The 20419-nt window shown below is 46.4% G+C and overlaps 1 protein-coding gene across 3 annotated transcripts in view; it reads right to left on the reverse strand.

Moving 5' to 3' along the window:
- The window catches only part of TEX10 (testis expressed 10), a 576299-nt gene that overhangs the window by 304847 nt on the left and 251033 nt on the right, over positions 1-20419 (reverse strand). For 2 of the 3 annotated variants that reach the window (XM_078687684.1, XM_078687685.1), the window contains exon 7: positions 15752-15930. In XM_078687684.1, the coding sequence (XP_078543810.1) occupies positions 15752-15930 (179 nt within the window). The remainder of the gene's footprint in view (positions 1-15751; positions 15931-20419) is intronic. The other variant, XM_078687682.1, reaches the window with a different exon arrangement.

Raw genomic sequence — 20419 nt, forward strand, 5'->3', positions numbered from 1 at the left:
CCGGTGTTGAGTGCGATGAGTTCGGCGGCGTTGTAGGTTCGTCGGGTCGGCTTCCGTCGGTGGGGGCCAGGGGTCCTGGCACTGGGCGCGGTCCAGGCGCGGACGGGCGCAGACGGGCTAACCTTTGGCGCGCCTTCGGCGCACAATCGGCGCGCCCGCTGCACGTGACCGCTGCGCGTTCGCACGGTCGCCATATATGGCGAAGTGCGAGGGGGGCGGAGCAGCTGGGAGGCGGGAGCGGTGAGGGTACAGAAGGAAAAAGGGGCGGGGTTAGCGGTGGTGGCGGGAAGCGGGGAGGGAAAGACAATGGGAACTACAAGCAGGAAACAGAAGCAGAATTACAAAACTTTAAAAAAAACAATTACAACAATGCACAAACCAGGGGCACAGGGCAAGAAGCGGCACCCAGGAGCCTGTAGGACAGGTGAGCACGGACCACGCTGCTCACAGGCAGGGGGCGTGGTCCGCGGCGGCAGCCGGGCAGCGAGGCAGTCAGGCGGGGGAGGCACACGCAGCAGCTGGTGGCCGTGCGGCGCGGGGGTGTCCTAGACTAGGTCACACTCACCTGCGTTGCACGGTCGCCATATATGGCCAAGTGCGAGGGGGGGCGGAGCAGCTGGGAGCGGGGAGGGTACAGAAGGAAAAAGGGGCGGGGTTAGCGGTGGTGGCGGGAAGCGGGGAGGGAAAGACGATGGGAACTACAAGCAGGAAACAGAAGCAGAATTACAAAACTTTAAAAAACAATTTTCGTACCCCACGGTCTACTACTTACATACTTGAGCTGAAAGGTACACAACAGACTGTCAGAGGCCAAACAGGAATCTTAGATGAATTCTCCTAATACTATTCCGACTTTTATACTGCTACCCAGGAGTCCAGTTCGGAGGGCCTGCTACCCTTTCTCGAACTGCTTTGGTTAAGTCAAAGACATAGGGATTATTTAGATGTCCCTTTCACTGTAGAGGATGTCACCCTGGTAATCAAGGGATTGCCGCTGGACAAGGCCCCCGGGTCTGACGGTCTAACCACCGCCTTCCTCAAAACCTATGTAGAGGAATTGGTGCCGCACCAAATATCGTTATACGAAGAAGCCCAAGCCTCAGGCATTCTGCTGCCGTCCATGAGTGAAGCAATAATAATAACTTTGTTGAAATCCAGAAAGCCCTAAAAAAATTGGACTCATACAGACCGCTGTCATTAATAAATGTGGATGTGAAAATACTGGCAGTTACAGCCCCTACTAGCTTTAATCGTCCGTCCAGATCAATCAGGTTTTATCCCTGGGAGATCTAACTCACACAACCTCAGATCCCTGTTTTCGGTTATTACATTATCTTCACCCAGACTTGAAAGCTGCTGCTGTGTTTCTCGATGCTACAAAAGCGTTCGACACGCTTGAATGGCCATATCTATTCGCCATTTTGGGCCGAATGAATTATCTCATGTCTGCGCACTTTAGTATCTTGCGGGGTACGAGGCAGGGGTGCCCACTGTTCCCTCTACTCTTAGCGATAGCGATGGAGCCGCTGGTAGCACGAATTAGGCAACACCACGCCACAAGGGTAATTGGGTTTAGCACAAGACGCCTTCTTACTTCATTATACGCTGATGACGTCACATTGTATGTGATCGGCCCAGCGACGTACCTGGACCCCCTACTCAGGGAATTTATTAAATTAGGCGGCCGTTTTGGCATTTCCATTAACTGGGCCAAATCAGTTATATTTCCTTTGACAGACGCCACTGTCCCGGCTCCCTCCGAGTACCCGCTAAAATGGGCGGACGAACCAGTAAAGTATCTGGGCATATGGTTCAGCAGAAATATGCAAGAAATATGAAACGAACTACGGATGTGCCGTGACATGGCTGGAAGAGAAAGTCACAGCGTGGGCCAAGCTCCCGCTCTCCCTAGCTAGGAAAATGGTGGTACTGCCGAAATTTCTTCATTTATTTGCAAATATCCCTATTCCCCTCACACAAGCCTTCTTTAAGTCTCTCAAATCCCCACTGGTCTCGCTGGTATGGGCGGGTGGACAAGCTCGGGTTTCGTGGGACCTACCGACACGCCCGCTCTGTCAGGGCGGCTTGGGAGCCCCAGATATGCAATTCTATGATTGGTGCGCTCAGGCTCAGTTTCTTCACCACTGGGTGCACCCGACTCCCTTCCAACCCCACGTGGCTGTGGAAACAGATGCTGCAGCGCCTGTTCCTCTCCAAGAAGCTTTATATCAGACGTACAGGTGCCCCAGAGGTGGCATAGGCACAGTAGAGGCCCTGCGGTTGGCGTGGAATGAGTTAAGGAGGAGAGCGGGTGCTCCTATACTGTAGGTCCCATCCATACCACTGGCGCACAACCCTATGCTACCCAACTTAGGCATACGCAAGACCGTAGCACAAAAGATGAACTTGCGAACCTCTGCCGTTCTTTACCCCGAGGAAACATTTCGACCACTCCCGGTCTCATGGGTGGGTGAAATGGTGCCTTTTTCTGAACTCTTTATCTTTTATAAATTGAGGGCCGCTTGTAGATCTTTGCATGAGACTTTCCCGAGCCCCCTGCCAACCCTGCTTGCATTGGAGAGTCAGCCACACCACGCAGACTCATTACACAAATCTATACACACATGCAAACCTCGGCTCCTCTGACAAGGCCATGGGAATTCCAGGCGTGGAATGACAAACTCCATATTCCCCTCACTGAGGACCAGTGGACTTACTGTTGTTGTTGCCAACTCACTGCGTTGTCTCCCAACTATAAACTTCGCGAATACATTTTAAGTTTCTCCATCGATTTTACAGGACACCAGTAGGTTTCCACTGCATGCGACTGAAAGATGATGACCGCTGTGGTTTAACTCCAGCAACTTTTTTACATATGGCATGGAGCTGTCCACGGCTGGCATTCTAGTCCACTGTATTCGCAATGATCCACCAGATCATAGACACGCCCATAGATCCCAACCCCCTGCTAGACCTGTTGAGCTACGTGAAGAGCACACCAGTTAAGGTTCGTAGACTACATGTAATGCTTCTCCTATTTGCCAAACGCCAAATTGCCATACATCTTATCTACTCCATAAAGGAGTGGATAAGAGACGTCACATATGGGCACTCACAACTGTCCACCTTTTGGGAATTAATGCTTTCCACTTCTAGGCCCAGAGACATTTGGGAACCATTTGTTATGTGGGCCTATGAGCGACAGGTGGAGGTTGGCGACACACCGACGGAGTCTGTGTGTCTGAATAAATGTCAGCGGGCTGGGGGAGATCGGAGATCAGGGAAGGTAGATGGATGCGAGGATTGTGGGGCAAAAGGGAGGACAAGGATGTTGTGTTTCTGCCAGGGGGACTAACCTGTGATGCATAATGTTTGGGGGCGTTGCTCTGGTTTCCTGATCAAACCATCACCTGGACTTTAGCAGATGAGTTTGTAATAAGACGAATACCTTCAAATTCCTTTTCTATCAGGGAGTCGTGCACGCAAGTTACACCATTTGCAATGAACATAGTATGTGGTCTTGACAATGATTTTGAACTGATCATTTACTGGCTATTTGTTAGCTATGTTTGTAGCATTGTGTTTCTTTTTTGAAATGCCAATTAAAAAAAAAAAAAAAACACAAAAAACTAAAGGATCAAGTCTCCCGCCAGGACTAAATACATACATACATACATAGTACATAGATTAAATTAAGTTAAAGTGTGGTGCAGAACAGCTTTTACATAAACCCTGTAGCATCTTATATCGAGTCTTTTTAGAAAGTTTCGCTGTTTTAATAAAGACTGAAGTCTGAGATTCTGCTTCCTGCACCATTTTGTCTACAAAAAAACTGTCTAATGATTCCTTGCCGTCTAATATTCGGACGATCATATCCACAAAAGTAGCTTCATAATAGATTCGCACCTGGGCAAGGTAATTACATGGATATGTTGGGGATTATAAATTATCAGCGCTCAAGTAGGAATAGAGCGTATAAGCGCTTATTGTGTGTAATAAAGCGCTGCGACTCACTGGGGTCGCTGTGAAGTCTAAGTGGCCCTGGTATGGCGCTGTTAGTTGGAGCATGTTTGTGGGAGGTGAGACTATGTCAGTGATGTGATAGTTGCCCCTGCTCATCAGGTTATAGTGGCACAGGGAGTATTATCACAGGGAGATTTCTATATCACAACCCCATTCATACTGGGTTAAGTTTGTACTGACAAGACTGATGGAGCCTATACAGACGTCCCATGCCGAGGCATGGCTGTGACCATTTTAAGTTGTCAAGAATACAGGGCTAGTGATACGTTCAGTGATGGTTCAGCTCTTTCACATATAAGTAAAGTGGTCAGAGAATTGTTGGATCCTGTCCAAATCATGAGGATGTCCTCTATATATCGACGACAGATTTGAATATTCTTCTTGTAGGGATTGGAGGCTGGTAGAAAAAAAATCTTTTTCAAAATGGTAAAAGTAGAGGCTGGCCACACTCTGGGCAAAAACGCTGCCCATGGATGTTCCATTTGTCTGCAAATAGAACTCTCCTTCGAACTCGAAGTAGTTCTCCTTTAATGCCAGTGTTGCACATTGTAATATGAACTTCCTTGGGGTGATATACTCCCAAATTGAAGATATACCATTTAAGGAGAAAAGGACGTTAGCCATCTAATCATCCAACCGTTTTTCTTCTTGTTGGATACTCCATTAACATTCATTGATATTATCCTTACTTTAATATCCATATTGCTTCATAAAATGAGCCCAATGACCGTAGCCATATCTTTTTATGCATCGTTGTTGTGTTCATATAAATTGTTTTGCTCCCATGGTTACTTTGATAGTTACACTTTGTTCTATAATTCTACTCTTTTTACCTGCTTTTGTCCCCCACCCCACGTCTTCCCCACCTATCCCTCCCTCTTCCTTCTGCACCCCCATAACCCTTCCCACCCAGGGCGATTGGGGAATAGCCCACCATAACCGCTACGGCGCAAAAACTAGTCCCTTATATACAGATCCTTTACTAGCACAAAACATAATGAAGTTGCGTTAATGTTCCACAACAACACAACATTTCAACCAGGGGGTATAAAGACAGACAGAGAGGGCCAGGTAGTGATGGTCAGGGGGGAAACTCGCTAACTTTGTTTCGGCCTATATACCTAATACAGGCCAAGCGGAGTTTGTGACCTCTTTGCTTAATATGCTAGAGGGCTTCACGGAAGGCCAGGTAGTCCTCATGGGGGATTTCAATCTTACATGGCACCCTGAAGCGGATAGTACGCACCCTCCACAGATCCGCAGGGGGAAGTTTCTCCAAAGGCCTAAAACATATGTGGCGGGCCCTCAACCCTGCTGCAAGGAACTATACTTTTTTCTCAAACTTCCATTAAACATATTCAAGATTAGACTATGTATTTGTTAACCAGGGACTACTGGGGCTGCTCCAAGATGCAAAGATTCACCCTATTGCACTCTCAGATTACAGCCCGTCACGGTGTGTCTGAATTGGAGAGGCATAGTTTAAGGTCCTTTGAGATGGTTCTTCCCCGTCTCCGTAACACAGGACAGATTGCTTCGAGACGAACTACGCTCAGCAATCAAGGAATTTTTTCAACTAAATGAGCCATTCGCCACTTCACCCCTGAACAACTGGGATACCTTTAAGGCGGTACTGGGGGGTAAATGCATCGAACTCAATGAATTGAATAATAAACACTGCCGCACTGAACAAACAAAGAGCTAGGGAAGAGGTAGCGCTGGAAGCAAAACTAGGTCGGATAGAAAAAGAACACAAAAAGAGTCTCACCCGGATCTTAAAGCGCAAGCTTGGTGCATTAAAGAGGAAACTCAACGCAATCTACAATAATAGAGCAGAATATACACTCCTGAGATTGCGCCACAGCGCATATGCTCAGGGGATTAAAGTTGGCACTTATCTGGCTAGGCAGCTCCGGGGAGAAAGGGAATATATAGGAGGGATATGCGGGGCTAGAATATTCTGACACAGGCAAGGCTAATATTTTGGGGGATTTCTATAAGGCACTAAATAGGTCAACCCCCACAGATTCTAACACTCAGTTAAACTATTTGGCCACACTCTTGCTTCCCCAACCTGGAATGAACGGTTGAATTCATCAATTACCGACGACGATGTGAGGCAGGTTATCGTGGCATTAAAACTATATAAATCTCCAGGGCCAGATGGGCTAACAACACACTTTTACTGATCATCTGCAACAGAGATGTCCTACACCTGACCTCACTCTTCAATGAGATAAAGGGCCATAAGGGGTCACCCTCGATGGCGGAGGCCATGATTACGGTGATTCCGAAGGCAGGGAAGAATCTACAGCAATATGCCTCCTACAGGCCAACTGAACTCCTGAATCTGGATGCCAAATTATACTCGGCAATTTTGGCAGCTAGATAGGAGAACCTGATGCCAGCTATAATCCACCCCAATCAATCTGGTTTTATAAAGGGGAGGCAAACACACAACAACATCCGTAAAAAAGGTTTTTAAATTCAAAACGCCTGTGTTAGAAACGGGATCTCTGGCTGGCCAAGGCTTGCGCCAACGTCAGTCAGAGACCACCACTTCCACGTCAGGGCAAGGGAGTCACGCACCAAGATAACCCCTGCTCACCCTCTAGGTAACGTGACGCGAGCAGCCAGGCTAAACATGGAGGCTATGTAGGTTAAGTGTTTGCGCGTGCACCCAGCAACAACTCCCAAGGCCCACCACAAAGGAAACTCCACACAAGGTTATATAAAAATAGCCTTTGTATTATACCAAAACACATTAGATAAGAACACACATTTTACAATGTGCCAACAGGCACGGGCAGAATTTACAGGGGATATGTACAAAACAGGGCCACTGTCAGGAATCATCACTTTTTAAGAATAGTAATTAGCACATAGAACACTTTGTAGAACCAAATAGAAAATGTAGCACAAATTAGCACAGAACCAGTAATTACTGGTAAAGGGTAAGTACCTCCTACGCAACCCTAACCACCTTAGGAAAATACTGCGCAGGGAACCAAGACCTCACTAGCAACACCTGTACTAGGAGAAAAACAACCACCTAAGTATCACCAACATTTAGGGGTATAAGCATAGGAACATTACACATGATGCATTAACATTCAGCGGTGTAGGGAAAGGAAACACATGATGCATCAAAACACATTCAGAGGTGTAAGGAAAGAAAACACATGATGCATCAAAACACATTCAGAGGTGTATGCAAGGAAACACATGATGCAGAACCTACATTCAGCGGTGTAAACACAAGGAAAAACACATGATGCATCAAAAACACATTCAGAGGTGCAAGCACAAGCAATTGCGCAAAACTCACATGAGCCACAACCTGTGGCAGTCCCTAGGCCCTCTGGCCTTGTTGGGGCTAGGACGCCCTGTGTCCCAAATGTCAGGGCCTAAACGTGGCAGTTGCCCACAAAGTGCTGGGCAACTGGGGCAATTGATGGGGCCAGCGTTGGAGCCTCCTAGGCTCTTGACAAAGGAAATGTCCCCTAGAGCCTCTCAGGGCTCAAAACAAATGACTGGCCCCTTTGGGCCTCGCTGGGTCCTTGAAACAACAATGCGGGCACTCAGGAGCCCCTCTGGGCTCGTAGGAATGAAATGCCCTGGAGCCTCGTGGCTCTAAACAACTAATTGCCCCCGTCGAGCCTTTCAGGGCTCGGACCGAATGCGGCACTTAAGAGCCTCTCGTGGCTCTAACACTAAGATGCCCCCTGAGCCTCTCCCGGGCTCTTTAAGCAATGCCCAGGTCGTTTCGGAGCCCTCAGGCTCGACAGGAAAGTCACCAACCTCCGTTGGGGTCCCACTCGGGGGACTCAAAATTATAAAATGCCCCCGGAGCCCTCAGGCTCAAAAACGTGGAATGCCGGTTGACGCCCCTCGTGGGGTTGGGCACCAATGCGGGAGCTTCGTTGGAGCGGCCCACTGCCAGTCGGGGCCGCTCGGTGATAGGAGTGAGGAGCCCCGCACCTCCCTGCGACCAACAACCCGGGTCTTGCACTTACCGGGTTTCTGCAGGCAAGGGCTCCTCTCTCCTTCTGGCTTCCTGACTCCTCCGGTGGCGGGACTCGACCTAAGAGCTCCCGCTCCTCTCTCTGGGCTGTCCTGGCCCTCGGGGACCCACGGAGCCCCGTCTGCACCTCTTGTCACGGCTCTTCCTGCTGCCCGGCTGCGGGGCGGGACTTCCGGTTGGGGCGGCGCTGCAATTGGCCGGCCGAGAACCACTTCCGGGTCGTCGCGGGTAGCGCGGCGGCCCTTTTCAGACAACGCAGACGGGGGGTGAATTAACCGAGGGGTGGGCTCCCTCGAGTTAAAATATAAGAATAACGGCAAGGTCCCTGGCAGGGTGGGCACCTGCCAGGGGGCAAAATAATGGCAATAAGCGAGGTGGGCACTCGCTAGGGCAATCATACGCAGGGTGGGCACCTGCACAGCACATAAAGCGATATTAAGCGCTGGGGGCCGAAATCCAGCGCTATAAGGCAAATAAAGCGCTCCTTGCGCTAGAAGGATAGATAGAGCGCTCCCAGGCGCTTTGGCAAAGCCCAGCAAGGTTCTTAGGTAGGCAGGGGGCAAGGGTGGGCCCAGAGCCAGCTCACTGGGCCTCCAGGCAGGGAGGCAATCCCAGTGGCGGTCCTCCTGCCCAGCAACAGCAGCAGCCCCCTCAGGATCCTGGAAGAGAACAAAATGTGAGGGGACACAGTCCCTTCTTATACTAAGAAAACCTTTGTCTGTAGGTGCAGGGTGGGAGAGAAACCAGTTGCAGCTGGTTTTGGAGCATCCTTGATGGCCCAACCACCCCTTTCATTCACTGGGGAGGCTAGGGTCGTTAGACGCACCACAGGGGGCGGAGCCAGCATTGTGTGGGAAAAGCCCAGCCCCATCAGGAACCAGGTGCAGCCCTCTCACACATCACTCATGCTGACCTCACCACTCACTCCTGGGCAGACCCATCCAGACTTCCTGGAGCCAGGCTTGCCAGCCAGCCCCAGCCAATCACGCTCCAGCACCCTCACTGCACACACACATCAATGTCTAGAAGTGGCACTTCCCCACTAGACACATACATGCCGCATACATCATCACGCAGCATTCACTCTCACGAGTTCGCACATACCAAACTCGAGCCAGCACACCTCACGCATCAGGAGCTACCAGGGACACAGATATTCCCCATTCATTCCTATGGGAGGGCAGGCCAACCTTACTCCACGCACGCACTTTACTCTGGGACCCAGGGAAAAAGTGCGCCAAGCCAGAAATCATGAACGCCATCAAAAGCAAAAAGTTCAGGGGTGAACCAGCCACAAAGGCCCGGGTCCAACAGCCTGCATTTCTGATGGGGTTAGGCACGGTAAGAGCCTTTGACAGGGCAGGCTGGTCCTTGTTCTTCCATACCCTGAAACATTTTGGCTTTGGGAAACCTTTTATTAACATGATTAGAGCCAACTGCGCACAACCCCACTCCAGAGTGCAGGTTAATGGGATAAGCCACGTACCATAGGCCGGGGAACGAGAAAGGTGTCCACGGTCCCCCCTGCTGTTCGCCCAAATATGGAACCCCATGGCAGCCCTGATTGGGGCAACTCCAGAAAAATCCAGGGGATCAGATTTGGGGGCAAGAAACACAAGATGTTGCTATTCGCAGATGACGTCCTGATGACACTTGCCTCTCCATGTTCCTCCCTACAAGGCTCTGCAGGAGTAGTTGAAGAAATTTGAAGCAGTGGCAGGCTTCAGAGTTCACCTGGTCAAGTCATCCATACTAAACTTAACCCTGTCAGAAAGGGAGAAGATTCTCATACAGGGGGAAACACCTTTTTAATGGGCCAAACAAACTCACTTATCTGGGGACTCAGATTATGCAGCATTTAGAGGGACTATTTGAGGCAAGCTATCCTTCCCTTTTGCTCCAGATCCAAAAAGACCTCAAACGCTGGAAACCACTGTTGATATCATGGCTGGGGCACATACATGTGATCAAAATGGTGATCCTGTCTAAACTTCTTTATCTGTTTCAGGTACTCCTGATTGACTTGGAGAGAGACTTCCTCCCTGGGCTACGTTCCCTCATCACTCGCTATGTATGGCAAAATGGCAGTGCACGTCTGCCTTTCCACGTGTTAAGATGCCCGAGAGGCAAAGGGGGAGTAGCTCTGGCAGACTTTGGTCTGTATTTGAAGGCAGCGCAATTGAGAGTGGTGTCGGCGTGGTCCATGAAGGAGTCGGACAAGCACAGGCTCCACATGGACCGGGCAATAGTGGGAAGGACAATTTGTGATGTCCTTTGAAAGTCTAAGGACGACAGATTTCTAAATGCCTACCTGAGTACACCCATGCAAACTACTCTCAAAGTCTGGGATGAGGTCACTAAGGGATCAGGATGGAGACATTTTCCTCTCCATATACACCTGATACACTTTAATCCTCATTTTTTTTCTACATACTCTCAGATCTTTTCCATAACTGTGACATTCTCACATGTGTACACTGTCAACGGAAATTCCACCTTTCATCTACCGAGCATTTCCACTACCTTCAACTTAAACACTGGGCACTACAACCCTCACCTTGGGAGGCTACCACACGAGACTTGACACCGATAGAGACTTTTGTGCGGAGGGTAGGCTCCGTGAGGGGAGTAACAGCCTTCTTGTACAGCCTCCTTGTATGTTATAAACGTTTTGAAAATGTTGCGCAGACGGAGGGATGGACGTCATATGAGGTAATGTTGATACTCCTGAACATTAAAACAATGTGTCTACTTTAGCATTGGGAGAAACGCTAGATTTGACTACAAGATGCACTTCCTCAACGGTTGTTGTAGACTCTCAATAAAAAGAATTTTGGCCAAAAAAACAGAGATCTTTAACCAAGTGTGCCTTCTGAGTAGGACCCTAGAGTTGACCTCTCTAGCTGCCGTGCCAGCAACATCTAGATCACACCTTATGGACGAGTTGGAAATTAATTTCCATTCTTGGACCAAGTTTCGGCTTTAGATTTATGCTCATTTGGGAGATATAGTACAAATTGCTCCATTTCGTCCCTGTGAGCCCTGTTGTATCTGGCTAGAAGGCCCTGCATGTTGGCAATACGCCAGTGATTGGCAGCTGATTTAGATGGTACAATGTCTATTTTCGGATCTGAAGGTGCTAAAGGGACATTTTTGGTTTTCGGCACTGACAGTTTCGGGGCAGAGATAGAATGGCCTTTCGGGACAGAAGGTTTCGGTTCAAAACAGACTTTGTGCTTGGAACCAGATGGCTTTGGCTCCAAGGGGGATTTCGGCTGACTCGGCCCTGAGCTGGAAGGCTTGATGACCTGTTTTGGTGCCGAGCTGAGAGGCGGAGCATCAGAAACATCGTCTTGGTGCCGACCTTGGCCAAAAGGCAGAAGGGGTGCGGAAACCTTAGATTTTTGGGGAGGGGGTGATCAGGGCAAGGGGTCTTCTGTAGTCACCCTGTCTTTGCGGCACAGTCGACGCTGAGCTTTATTTCCAACTTGGAATCGGAGTCTGACATGGAGAAAGCCTGTTCTTCCTCAGCCACTGAGGGCTCGAGGTCATCTTGTTTGGAGTCTTCACAGAAAATATTCAGCTCGTCTTCGACTTGTTGGCGCTGCTACTCCCGACGTCGAGCCAGACGATCGAGGAGAGGTATCTTTGACCGAAAAGATATGCCTGCATCGCAGTTGTCTTCTTTGTGTTCTGGACACAAGCACAAGTTACACACCTGGTGCGAGTCAGTGCGTGGGTACTTGGTGTGACTCTGAGGACAGAATTTAAACAAGAGTCTGTTCCATCAACGAAGAACTGGACCGACGTGGTTGAGCCTGCAACGCGGCCATGAAACTTTCCGGACGAAAAGTAGATTCCATTGATCGAAACAATAAGCAGAGAAGTGGGAAATGCGTACAAAACAATACAGTAAAGCATAGAATGGATTGCGGACCGAGGGGAGCACAGGAGTGCAGCAATAAACGTCCGAACTCAATGGTGGAAAAAAACAATTTAACAATGGAGTTGATGCCCATGCACACTATCACCGAAAGGAGGAGTCACCCTACCCCGTGACTAGGAAAGACTTCTTCGAAAAGAATCAACTTGCAAACATCCAGACCCAACACTAGATGGCAGGGGTATGCAAAGCATGTGTATCTACAGCACACAAGCCTCAAACAAAGCATTACAATTCAGAGGAAGCAAGATCCTGCTGCTACAGGTCTCACAGATCCTGCTGTTACATGTCCCACGACTCTAGAACGAAAGAAGGAGCTACAACAGATATACCAAAAAAAATGTATTGATTATGAATTGTGATGCATCATTACGGTTCCCAAATTTTAACAAAAGGGGGGAGGGAGAGAAAAATCTTAAATGGATTTGTTCTCCCTGGGTTAGTTTTATAAACAAAAAGAATCCAGTAGGAGGGGAGAAGGGAGTGGCCCTACGATGGTTGGGAACACACTGGTTGTTTTAGTACCCCTCACACACCAACAGGCCCCTTGGTGTCATGCTTCATCATTGGGGTCCTCACACCCCTCTACGGGATGCGGCGTGCTGCGACCTACGGTTGCGTGGGAGCACTTATGGTGGCTATGTGTGGTGTGAGTGAGGGAATATTATGTGAGTGCTGTGGTGGGGTTTGATAGTAAGTGAAGTTTAAAAAGTGCCTGGCTCGTGGGGTATTTGGCCCCTGGGCTGGTACTAATAAAAGGTGAGGGAGGAGGTATTGGCGTGACCTATGTGCGCCACCTCCTATGTGTGTGTCAACATGTTTAGGTGTAAAAACACCTTCTTCAGGACTGGGGTACACAAATCCCCACCTTACTCACGTTTTTCTACTTTTTCAGAATGTTCTATACTAAAAAAGTGAAATTTTTACAAGTGCAGGTAATACAATGTACCTACTGGATGAACCGCTATTTAGTTGACTGTTTTGTCAGGAGTCTACTATTCCATGAGACCGTGATTAACGTAGGGGTCCCTCGCGCTTCCTTGCTGTGAGTCTATGAGGAGAATCCCTCTTCGCTGCCCCTTACGCCGGCTCCGTTGGTTGGGATTACGGTTCTCTGCACAATACATTGAAGGTGTCTTTTGAAAGAAAACTGTATACCTTCAAACAAACAATGTCTGCTTTCCTTGAAAACAGGAAAAAGTCCCAGGTTGAAGCCTCTGCACTGAAGAATTCAAATACCCATGTCATTATGGTTTAAATGTGGTCTGAAGGTGTGTTCTCTGTTGGCATTTAGGAATAGGGCAATTCATTGTATGTATTGTTCTAGTTTGATATTGGTGTGGTTGCCCTCTTGTGCCATTTCTTTGTGCCTTCTGATACACTTAAAGAAATGCCTGTATTGAGTTAACAGTCAGTAATGTTCCATGTGTTTATTTGCCCTGATATTTCGGAGTTAAACTCTTGGTTTCTTTCTAGGTTATGATCAGCTCAATATAAAATACATTTAAGCATATGTAATTGGTTAAAGATTTATTTTTAAAAAGGACTCATTACACCCTTAACACAAAGATAAATCCAAACAAATTGAATATTAAAAACACACAACAACATAACTGAAGTGGATGTTTGCTCCCAAAACATGTTACAAGGGACAGAGCGCGGAGCGGAGGTTATGGGCTTATGTGTTCTAATTAGTCACGTTTGTATTATTGTCCTCAGCAGATACCTGCTTCTCCACATCTGGTAATTCAAAGTTCTACACAATTTAGGTTTCTGTCTAAGCTATGTTGAACTAGTTTTGGCAGATTTACGCCTCAAATACACCTACAAAATTACTTTTAGTAACTTCATCTCAGGCCTTATGTTTCCCTAATCCCTCATGAAAGGTGTTGAGGAACACGTACTACTACTACTAAGCAAATTGCCCCTAATAGCAACTACACTGTTTGATACCCAGGCATAAGCGTTAATTTACTTATGTGCATGAAGATGTCCACACACATTTCTTCCTTTGTGAATTTAGTAGTTGTCCAATTTAGCTTTTCTCTTCATATGGGAGAGGAAGGGAAAATAAATAGATATTTGATTTCACTTGTCTAACATCAACTTATCCTCTTCACTGTGACTTAGCAGGCAACAACTACCAGCACCATCCTTATGCTTCCTCTGGCAACAATGCCATAGAAGAACTCTTCTTCCAAAATCAGCTGTGCGCTTTTGCAGAGGTTTCCCTGGATAAGCACATCACATCCTGTTCCCCTTTTCGAGGCTACACAAACGGTGTTTGCCAGCAATATACACTAACCCTTAAGCCTTTTCGGTTTCCTGGACCTGTTCAACCATGCTTTTTTCAGTGTTTTTGCTTCAATTACATTGTGTCAACTCACTTTATATGAACAGGTCACTTAATATAGTTTTGCATAACACATTTTTTTATTAACAGTCGCTAGATTTCAAAATCAAAAAAGGTACCTGCAAGAAACTCCGGAATATTTTCAGTGCAATTAACATAAAATATCGTATTTGATTAAACAATGTAAGACAATTTGTGAGGTGTGGGAGGAGGTGATATGGCCTGTGCCCAGGCAGAATGAATTCAGCAGTAGATTCTGTTATGCCTTATATGCATACATTAACATTCTGCCCCACATAAGTTTAAATGTGCATGCCGAAATGTGGGAACTTAAGGGAAGTTGCGAATATTAGCTATGAAGATCCTCCTGACAAGCCCTTGTGGTCCTTGGAATTCAGATGGTTTTGCTCTAGTCTTACAGAGCAAGATCTGGTATTCCAATTACCTCTAAACATTTTATTACTGCGACATAAGCCTTGACAGGCTTTACTATCAGGCAATATCCAAATGCTCTTATATTACACAGTATCCCTATGTTTCCATAATGCAACCAAAACACATCCCATTCTTATCACACTGCATGTGTAGTCACTAAGATCACTCGTGCTTTTCAGGGACTTCAGTTTGGGAGGAAGTCGTTTCAGCTGGCACAAGGATGTGCAATTCCACTTTAACATGCTAAAATATGGATGCAGGGAGATGCTCTTAGGTGGAAAGGTTAACTCTCCACTGGTTACCAATAGTCAGAATAGAGCTGCATGAGAACTGTGGATATGCAATTCAGATCACGTACCTTGTTAGAAATTTATCATAACTTAAAGCAAGTGCCATTCCCAACAAAGTCAATTTAGGACTAGTGCAACAGACTGCAGAGCAGGGACACCTATTACACAGCTGTGCTCTTTACAAATGACATTCATTTATGTATTTTCTTTTTTATTAGATATAAAAGAAACCAATTGGAATGAGAGAGCACATGTGTAATAATGTGCATGAACTATTATTGCTATTCTTGATTTAGCAGGAGCCATCTTGGTTACAGGGTAATGTATTTTCCTTCAATTCTAGAACTCTTGATGTCCTCCTGTATGAAGCAATCTCAATTACCCCGCTTTCTTACATGCCCTTCTAACTAGTTTTACAAATGTTCCAAACCAGATGAGAATCAACTACAAAAAAGCAGACAGATTTGTACTGATATTTATAGTAATGCACTAGACAATTAATGTTTTAAGCAAATATGTTACGTTAAAACTTAATAGCAGCCAACATAAACCCCACACAAATAGCATTGCCATTCAATGTGGCTTTTTTTAAGAAGACATTGCAGATGTTTGAAAAATATTCAAAACACTCATGTGACAATTAAAAATGTTTAACAATTGCACAGGAAAGAATATATGGTTACCATAGATCTGGCAAGCAGTGGCTTGCAAACTGCTAAGCAATTCCTTGTTTGAACGTGCTGCTGCAGCATGGATTGTGTCAATCAACTGGGCTGAAAGTTCGGGATTTCTTGAACTTAGCTGAACCAGCTGCACAGGAAGACTGGAAAGCCAATGAAACAAGGCTTTGTTGTGATTGCTACTGGAAACAAAAATATATACAGTAAGTAGTTGAATACATATATGTCATTGTATAAATAAGAACATTTTATTTAAGAGGTTTTATATAGCGCTGGCTGGACCCAGGAGTATCAGAGCGCTTTACAAGGTGTTTCCATACAGGTACAGTGTGTATAAGCACAGACAACGGAATAATAAAAGAACAAGTCCACATAGGATACATGACATCTAGATAAAAAAGTAAAAACAATTGCTAGACACTATGAGTCATACAAAATAGCGGTCACAGTTTGGCGGGAAGCCTCACTTAGGTATACAAAAACATGCAAGAGAACTGACTGTCATGAGGAGGGGAGGTAAGGTGATCAGATAGAAGGAAAGGGAGTTGGCCAGGTGGGTGGTCACAAGTCATATGCAGAGCAGATAGGTGGGGTGATGCAGAGGGGCGAGGCTACCAGGGAGGGATTAGAAACCCCAGTATTTATTAAGGAGAAGAAGTTTGAGTTCTTTTTTGAAGCTGGGGTAGGACTGGTTACAGCGGAGGTCTTTAGGGAGGGCATTCCAAATAAGTGGGGGCATTGCCTGAAAAGGAGCGTGACTGAGTGGAATTCTTTTTCTGAAGGGGGGGATAAGTAGGAGGGTGTTGGAGCTTCTCAGTGATCACGTGCAGCCTGGTTTGGTCAGTTTATTGGAGAGGTATGCCGGTGTGTTTTGGTGGAGGATTTTGTGCGTAATGCAGGCGGTTTTATATGTGGATCTACCTTCAATGGGGAGCCATTTAAGGGATTTAAGGGCGGGGGAGATGTGGTCAAATCGTTTGCAGTCCGTGATAAGCCTAGCCGCGAGGTTGAGCACAGATTTAAGAGGTGCCAGGTGGGTTTTGGGAATTCCGGTGAGGATGGCATTGCCGTAATCAATGCGCGATAGAGCAAGCGATTGGACTGCCAGTTTAAAGTCATCAATTGGGATGAAGGGCTTAATTTTCTTAAGGTTACGGAGGGTAAGGAGGGCTCCTTTGGCAGAGTTGTTGATGTGAACGTTGAGAGTTAGTCGGTTGTCAAGGGAGATGCCCAAGGATTTGACTGAGGTGGCTAGGGACAGGGAGCAGTTGAGGGCGTTAAGGTCTGTGATCCACTTTTGAATGGGGAGCTGGTTGTTTTTTGGGGAGAAAAGAATAATTTCAGTTTTTTTTGGGTTAAGTTTGAGATGGTTCGAGTGGAACCAGGCTTGAATTTTGATGAGGGTGTTGTTGAGGTGGAGGATGTCAGCATGGGTTTTTATCTTATGGTAGAGTTGTGTATCGTCAGCGTAGAGGTGATAGTTAATCCCTGCTTGTTTGAGAATGAGGGTGAGAGGTTCCATGAAGAGGTTAAAGAGAGAGGGAGATAGTATGGATCCTTGTGGAACTCCTAGAGAGATGGGGGAGGGTTTCGAAAGGCAATTGTGGATTTTAATTTGCTGAGCGCGGTGCTGCAGGTATGAGACAAACCAATTATGAGTCATGCCATTAAGGCCGAATCGTTCTTTAAGGACTTTGAGAAGAACAGAGTGGTTAACGGTATCGAACGCTGCGGAGAGATCAAGGAGGATCAGTAGGCTAGATTCGCCATTGTCAAGGGAGTGGTGAATGTCATCTATAATGTTAAGCATGGAGGTTTCGGTGCTGCAGCCTTTCCTGAAGCCAGATTGAAGAGGGTCAAGTAAGTTAAAAAGTTCAATGTGTCTGTCAAGCTGAAGGACACATTTTTCAAGGGCTTTCGAGAGGAGGGGCAAGTTGGAGATAGGACGGAGGTTGTTGAGGTCATTAGGGTCAGCCGTAGGGTTTTTAAGAATGGGGGTGATTTGTCCCAGTTGAAGGGAGGTGGGGAAACAGCCGGTGGCTAGGGAGGTGTTAATGATCAAGGTCCAGGCAGGTGTGATGATATGTTTGAGGTTTTGGACAAGTTTAGAAGGGAGGGGGTCTTTAGTGTGGGAGGAGGGTTTAAGTTTTGCAATGATGTCAAAGACATCTCTTTCAGTGACTGGCTGGAAATTATGCCAAGCGGCGTTATTTTTAGGGTGTGTGTTGGGGGGATTAGAATCTTGGAGGGTGGAGGGAAAGGGGGGGGGGGGTGAGATCAGTATTATGGAGGGTCGTGGAGGGGGCGGGGGGGAGTGGGCAGGAAGCAGGTGCGGTAGGGGGGATGTGTAGTATGGAGGTAGGGGTCAGAGTCGTCAGGAAGGATTGCTCTATTTTTGTAATTTTTTCAGAGAAAAAGAGGGCTATTTCTTCGCATCTGGACGTCGAGGCCATAAGTACAGGCGGAGCGGCTGAGGTTTGATTGCGAACAATGTTGAACAGTTCTCTGGGTCTGTTTTTGGCTTGGTCAAGTTGTGTTCTGAAAAAGGATGCTTTTTGTTTAAGGATGTGTTTTTTGTAAGAGGATCTTGCAAGTCTGAGGCGAGCTAGGTGCAAGGGGGAAGGGTGCAGTCTCCATGTTCTTTCCGTCTGTCTCAGTGAGCGTCTTTCATTGTTAAGCTCCGTATTAAACCATGATTTGGAAGGGACGGTTCTTTGGTTTTTGAGCTTAAGCGGGGCCAGGAGGTCTAGGGTTTCAGTAACTGCTTTGTTGTAGTGTTCTGTAAGTTCATTTGCGTTAAGTGAGGGTGGAATGGCGAGAAGTTGGGCATGGAGTTTGGATTCCAGTACATCCGGGGGGATATTATTCAAATTTCTGGTCAGTTTCGAGGGTTTAGTGGTTTTCGTGGGCGGGGGAGTGGCAGAGACCGCTATAGAGAACAGTATGAGATGGTGGTCGGACCAGTCGATGGGAACAATGTTGGATAGGAGGGCCAGATCTTTGCTAGTAATTATTGCATCTAGGATAGCTCCTTTGAAATGGGTCGGGGAGTGACAGAGTTGCTCTAGGTCATTGATCTCGAGAAGGTTGGAAAGGATGGTGATAGAGGGATCGCTGCGCTCATTCCAGTGGAGGTTAAAGGTCATTGCCATAATTTAATGCATTTTTTGGAGAGAAGTATGTGGTTCACAAGACAAAAAGGCCTCCACTTTGTTCCTCAGGGGAGGTTTCCCATAAATCTATTCAGATACCTGCAGGGCACGTTAGACATTTAAAAAAAGTCTGTGTAGCATTATGTCGCCCTATCTTTTGCTTCCTTCAACTCATATTTGCATACTAGCATATTTTAAAGATTTGTTACTAAGCCTCTTTTGTAGGTTTGTGTTGACAGCCCAGCTGTCGCCAAGCATAACGTAATACGCCAAAAAAAAGCTCTTGGGAGTACTAGAGAGGTGCTTGGCTCCGTCCACATGCTGATAGTCAGGAGTTCATGTTTTGACTGGGCACAAGTTATGTGCACACATAGAAAAATGTGCTTCCCCTCCACACAACCGTGATTGGTTAATTTATTCAATTCAATACTTAATAGAGACTTTATTTCGGTTTGATTCAACCATAAAAGTACACAAGTCATAAAATACAATTAATTTTAAAAAAAAAGAAAAAAGCATAATCATCATGGGTAAAGTGCAAATACAGTGATATAATACCGTGTATACAATAATTCATTGGTGGTCTGGTACATTAATACAGTAAAATTCATTGATCCAGGCAATTTCGTAGTCTAAGAGACAATTTTAAAAATTCAGTCACTTGAAGAATACAGTTGGTACTCAATAATTGTAAGTATAACAAGGCTGGTCGGATCTGTTTAAAATTAAGTTTCTTTAAAAGAACAATCAGGTAGCGTTTTCGCGGGTATTCATAAAAACCACATAAAAACATAAAATGCAGCATATCCTGTGGAGACTTTCCGTCGCAGCCACAGGGTGCTGGGGTTTTACTAAAAGAATCTTTCTTTGGTCTGATTAGCAGATGATGAAACAGGTTTAACCTAAACCTTGTTAACAGGAACTTCTCGTGGGTACTCAATGTGCCAAGTAAGTAGGGTTCCATTGTTAAACAAGTTTTAACCATAACATATTTTCTTACACTTGTTTTCTGTAACTCTACCCCTTCCCTCTGGGTCTTCCTGTCCAGAAGGAAAGCTCGTTTAATTAGCTCAACATCCCCCTTAACAATTCTGTTTGGGTATTCAAATAAGTCTGGGCGGCCCAGACCAACAAAGCATGATTTCAAATATTTTAACCAGGGAGTGCCCATTGCATTATCTTGGGACAGAAAATCATTTACAATCAGGTGTGTCAACGGAATATCTTGATTCAGCCACAGTTTTAACCAGCAGGTCAACGGGCGTAAGAAGAAGATATCGCTCAAATATTCCGCCCCCAACTCCTCGTGAACTGCAAAGTTAGACGTGCCAGCCGGGACACACAGGAGGCGCTTCATAAAGGCATTTTCTGTGATCTGGAGTTGTTCGCCAGCCACATACCCCCATAATTCACTGCCGTAGACTGCAGTTGCCACTGATTTTGCATCGTAAAGTTTCATCATGGCATGGGTGGGTTTTCCCCCAGTTTTGATGCAAAGTTAAAAATAGAGGCATTGACC

Source organism: Lissotriton helveticus, chromosome 4_1, assembly GCF_964261635.1.
Source record: "Lissotriton helveticus chromosome 4_1, aLisHel1.1, whole genome shotgun sequence".
NCBI classification, from domain to species: domain Eukaryota; kingdom Metazoa; phylum Chordata; class Amphibia; order Caudata; family Salamandridae; genus Lissotriton; species Lissotriton helveticus.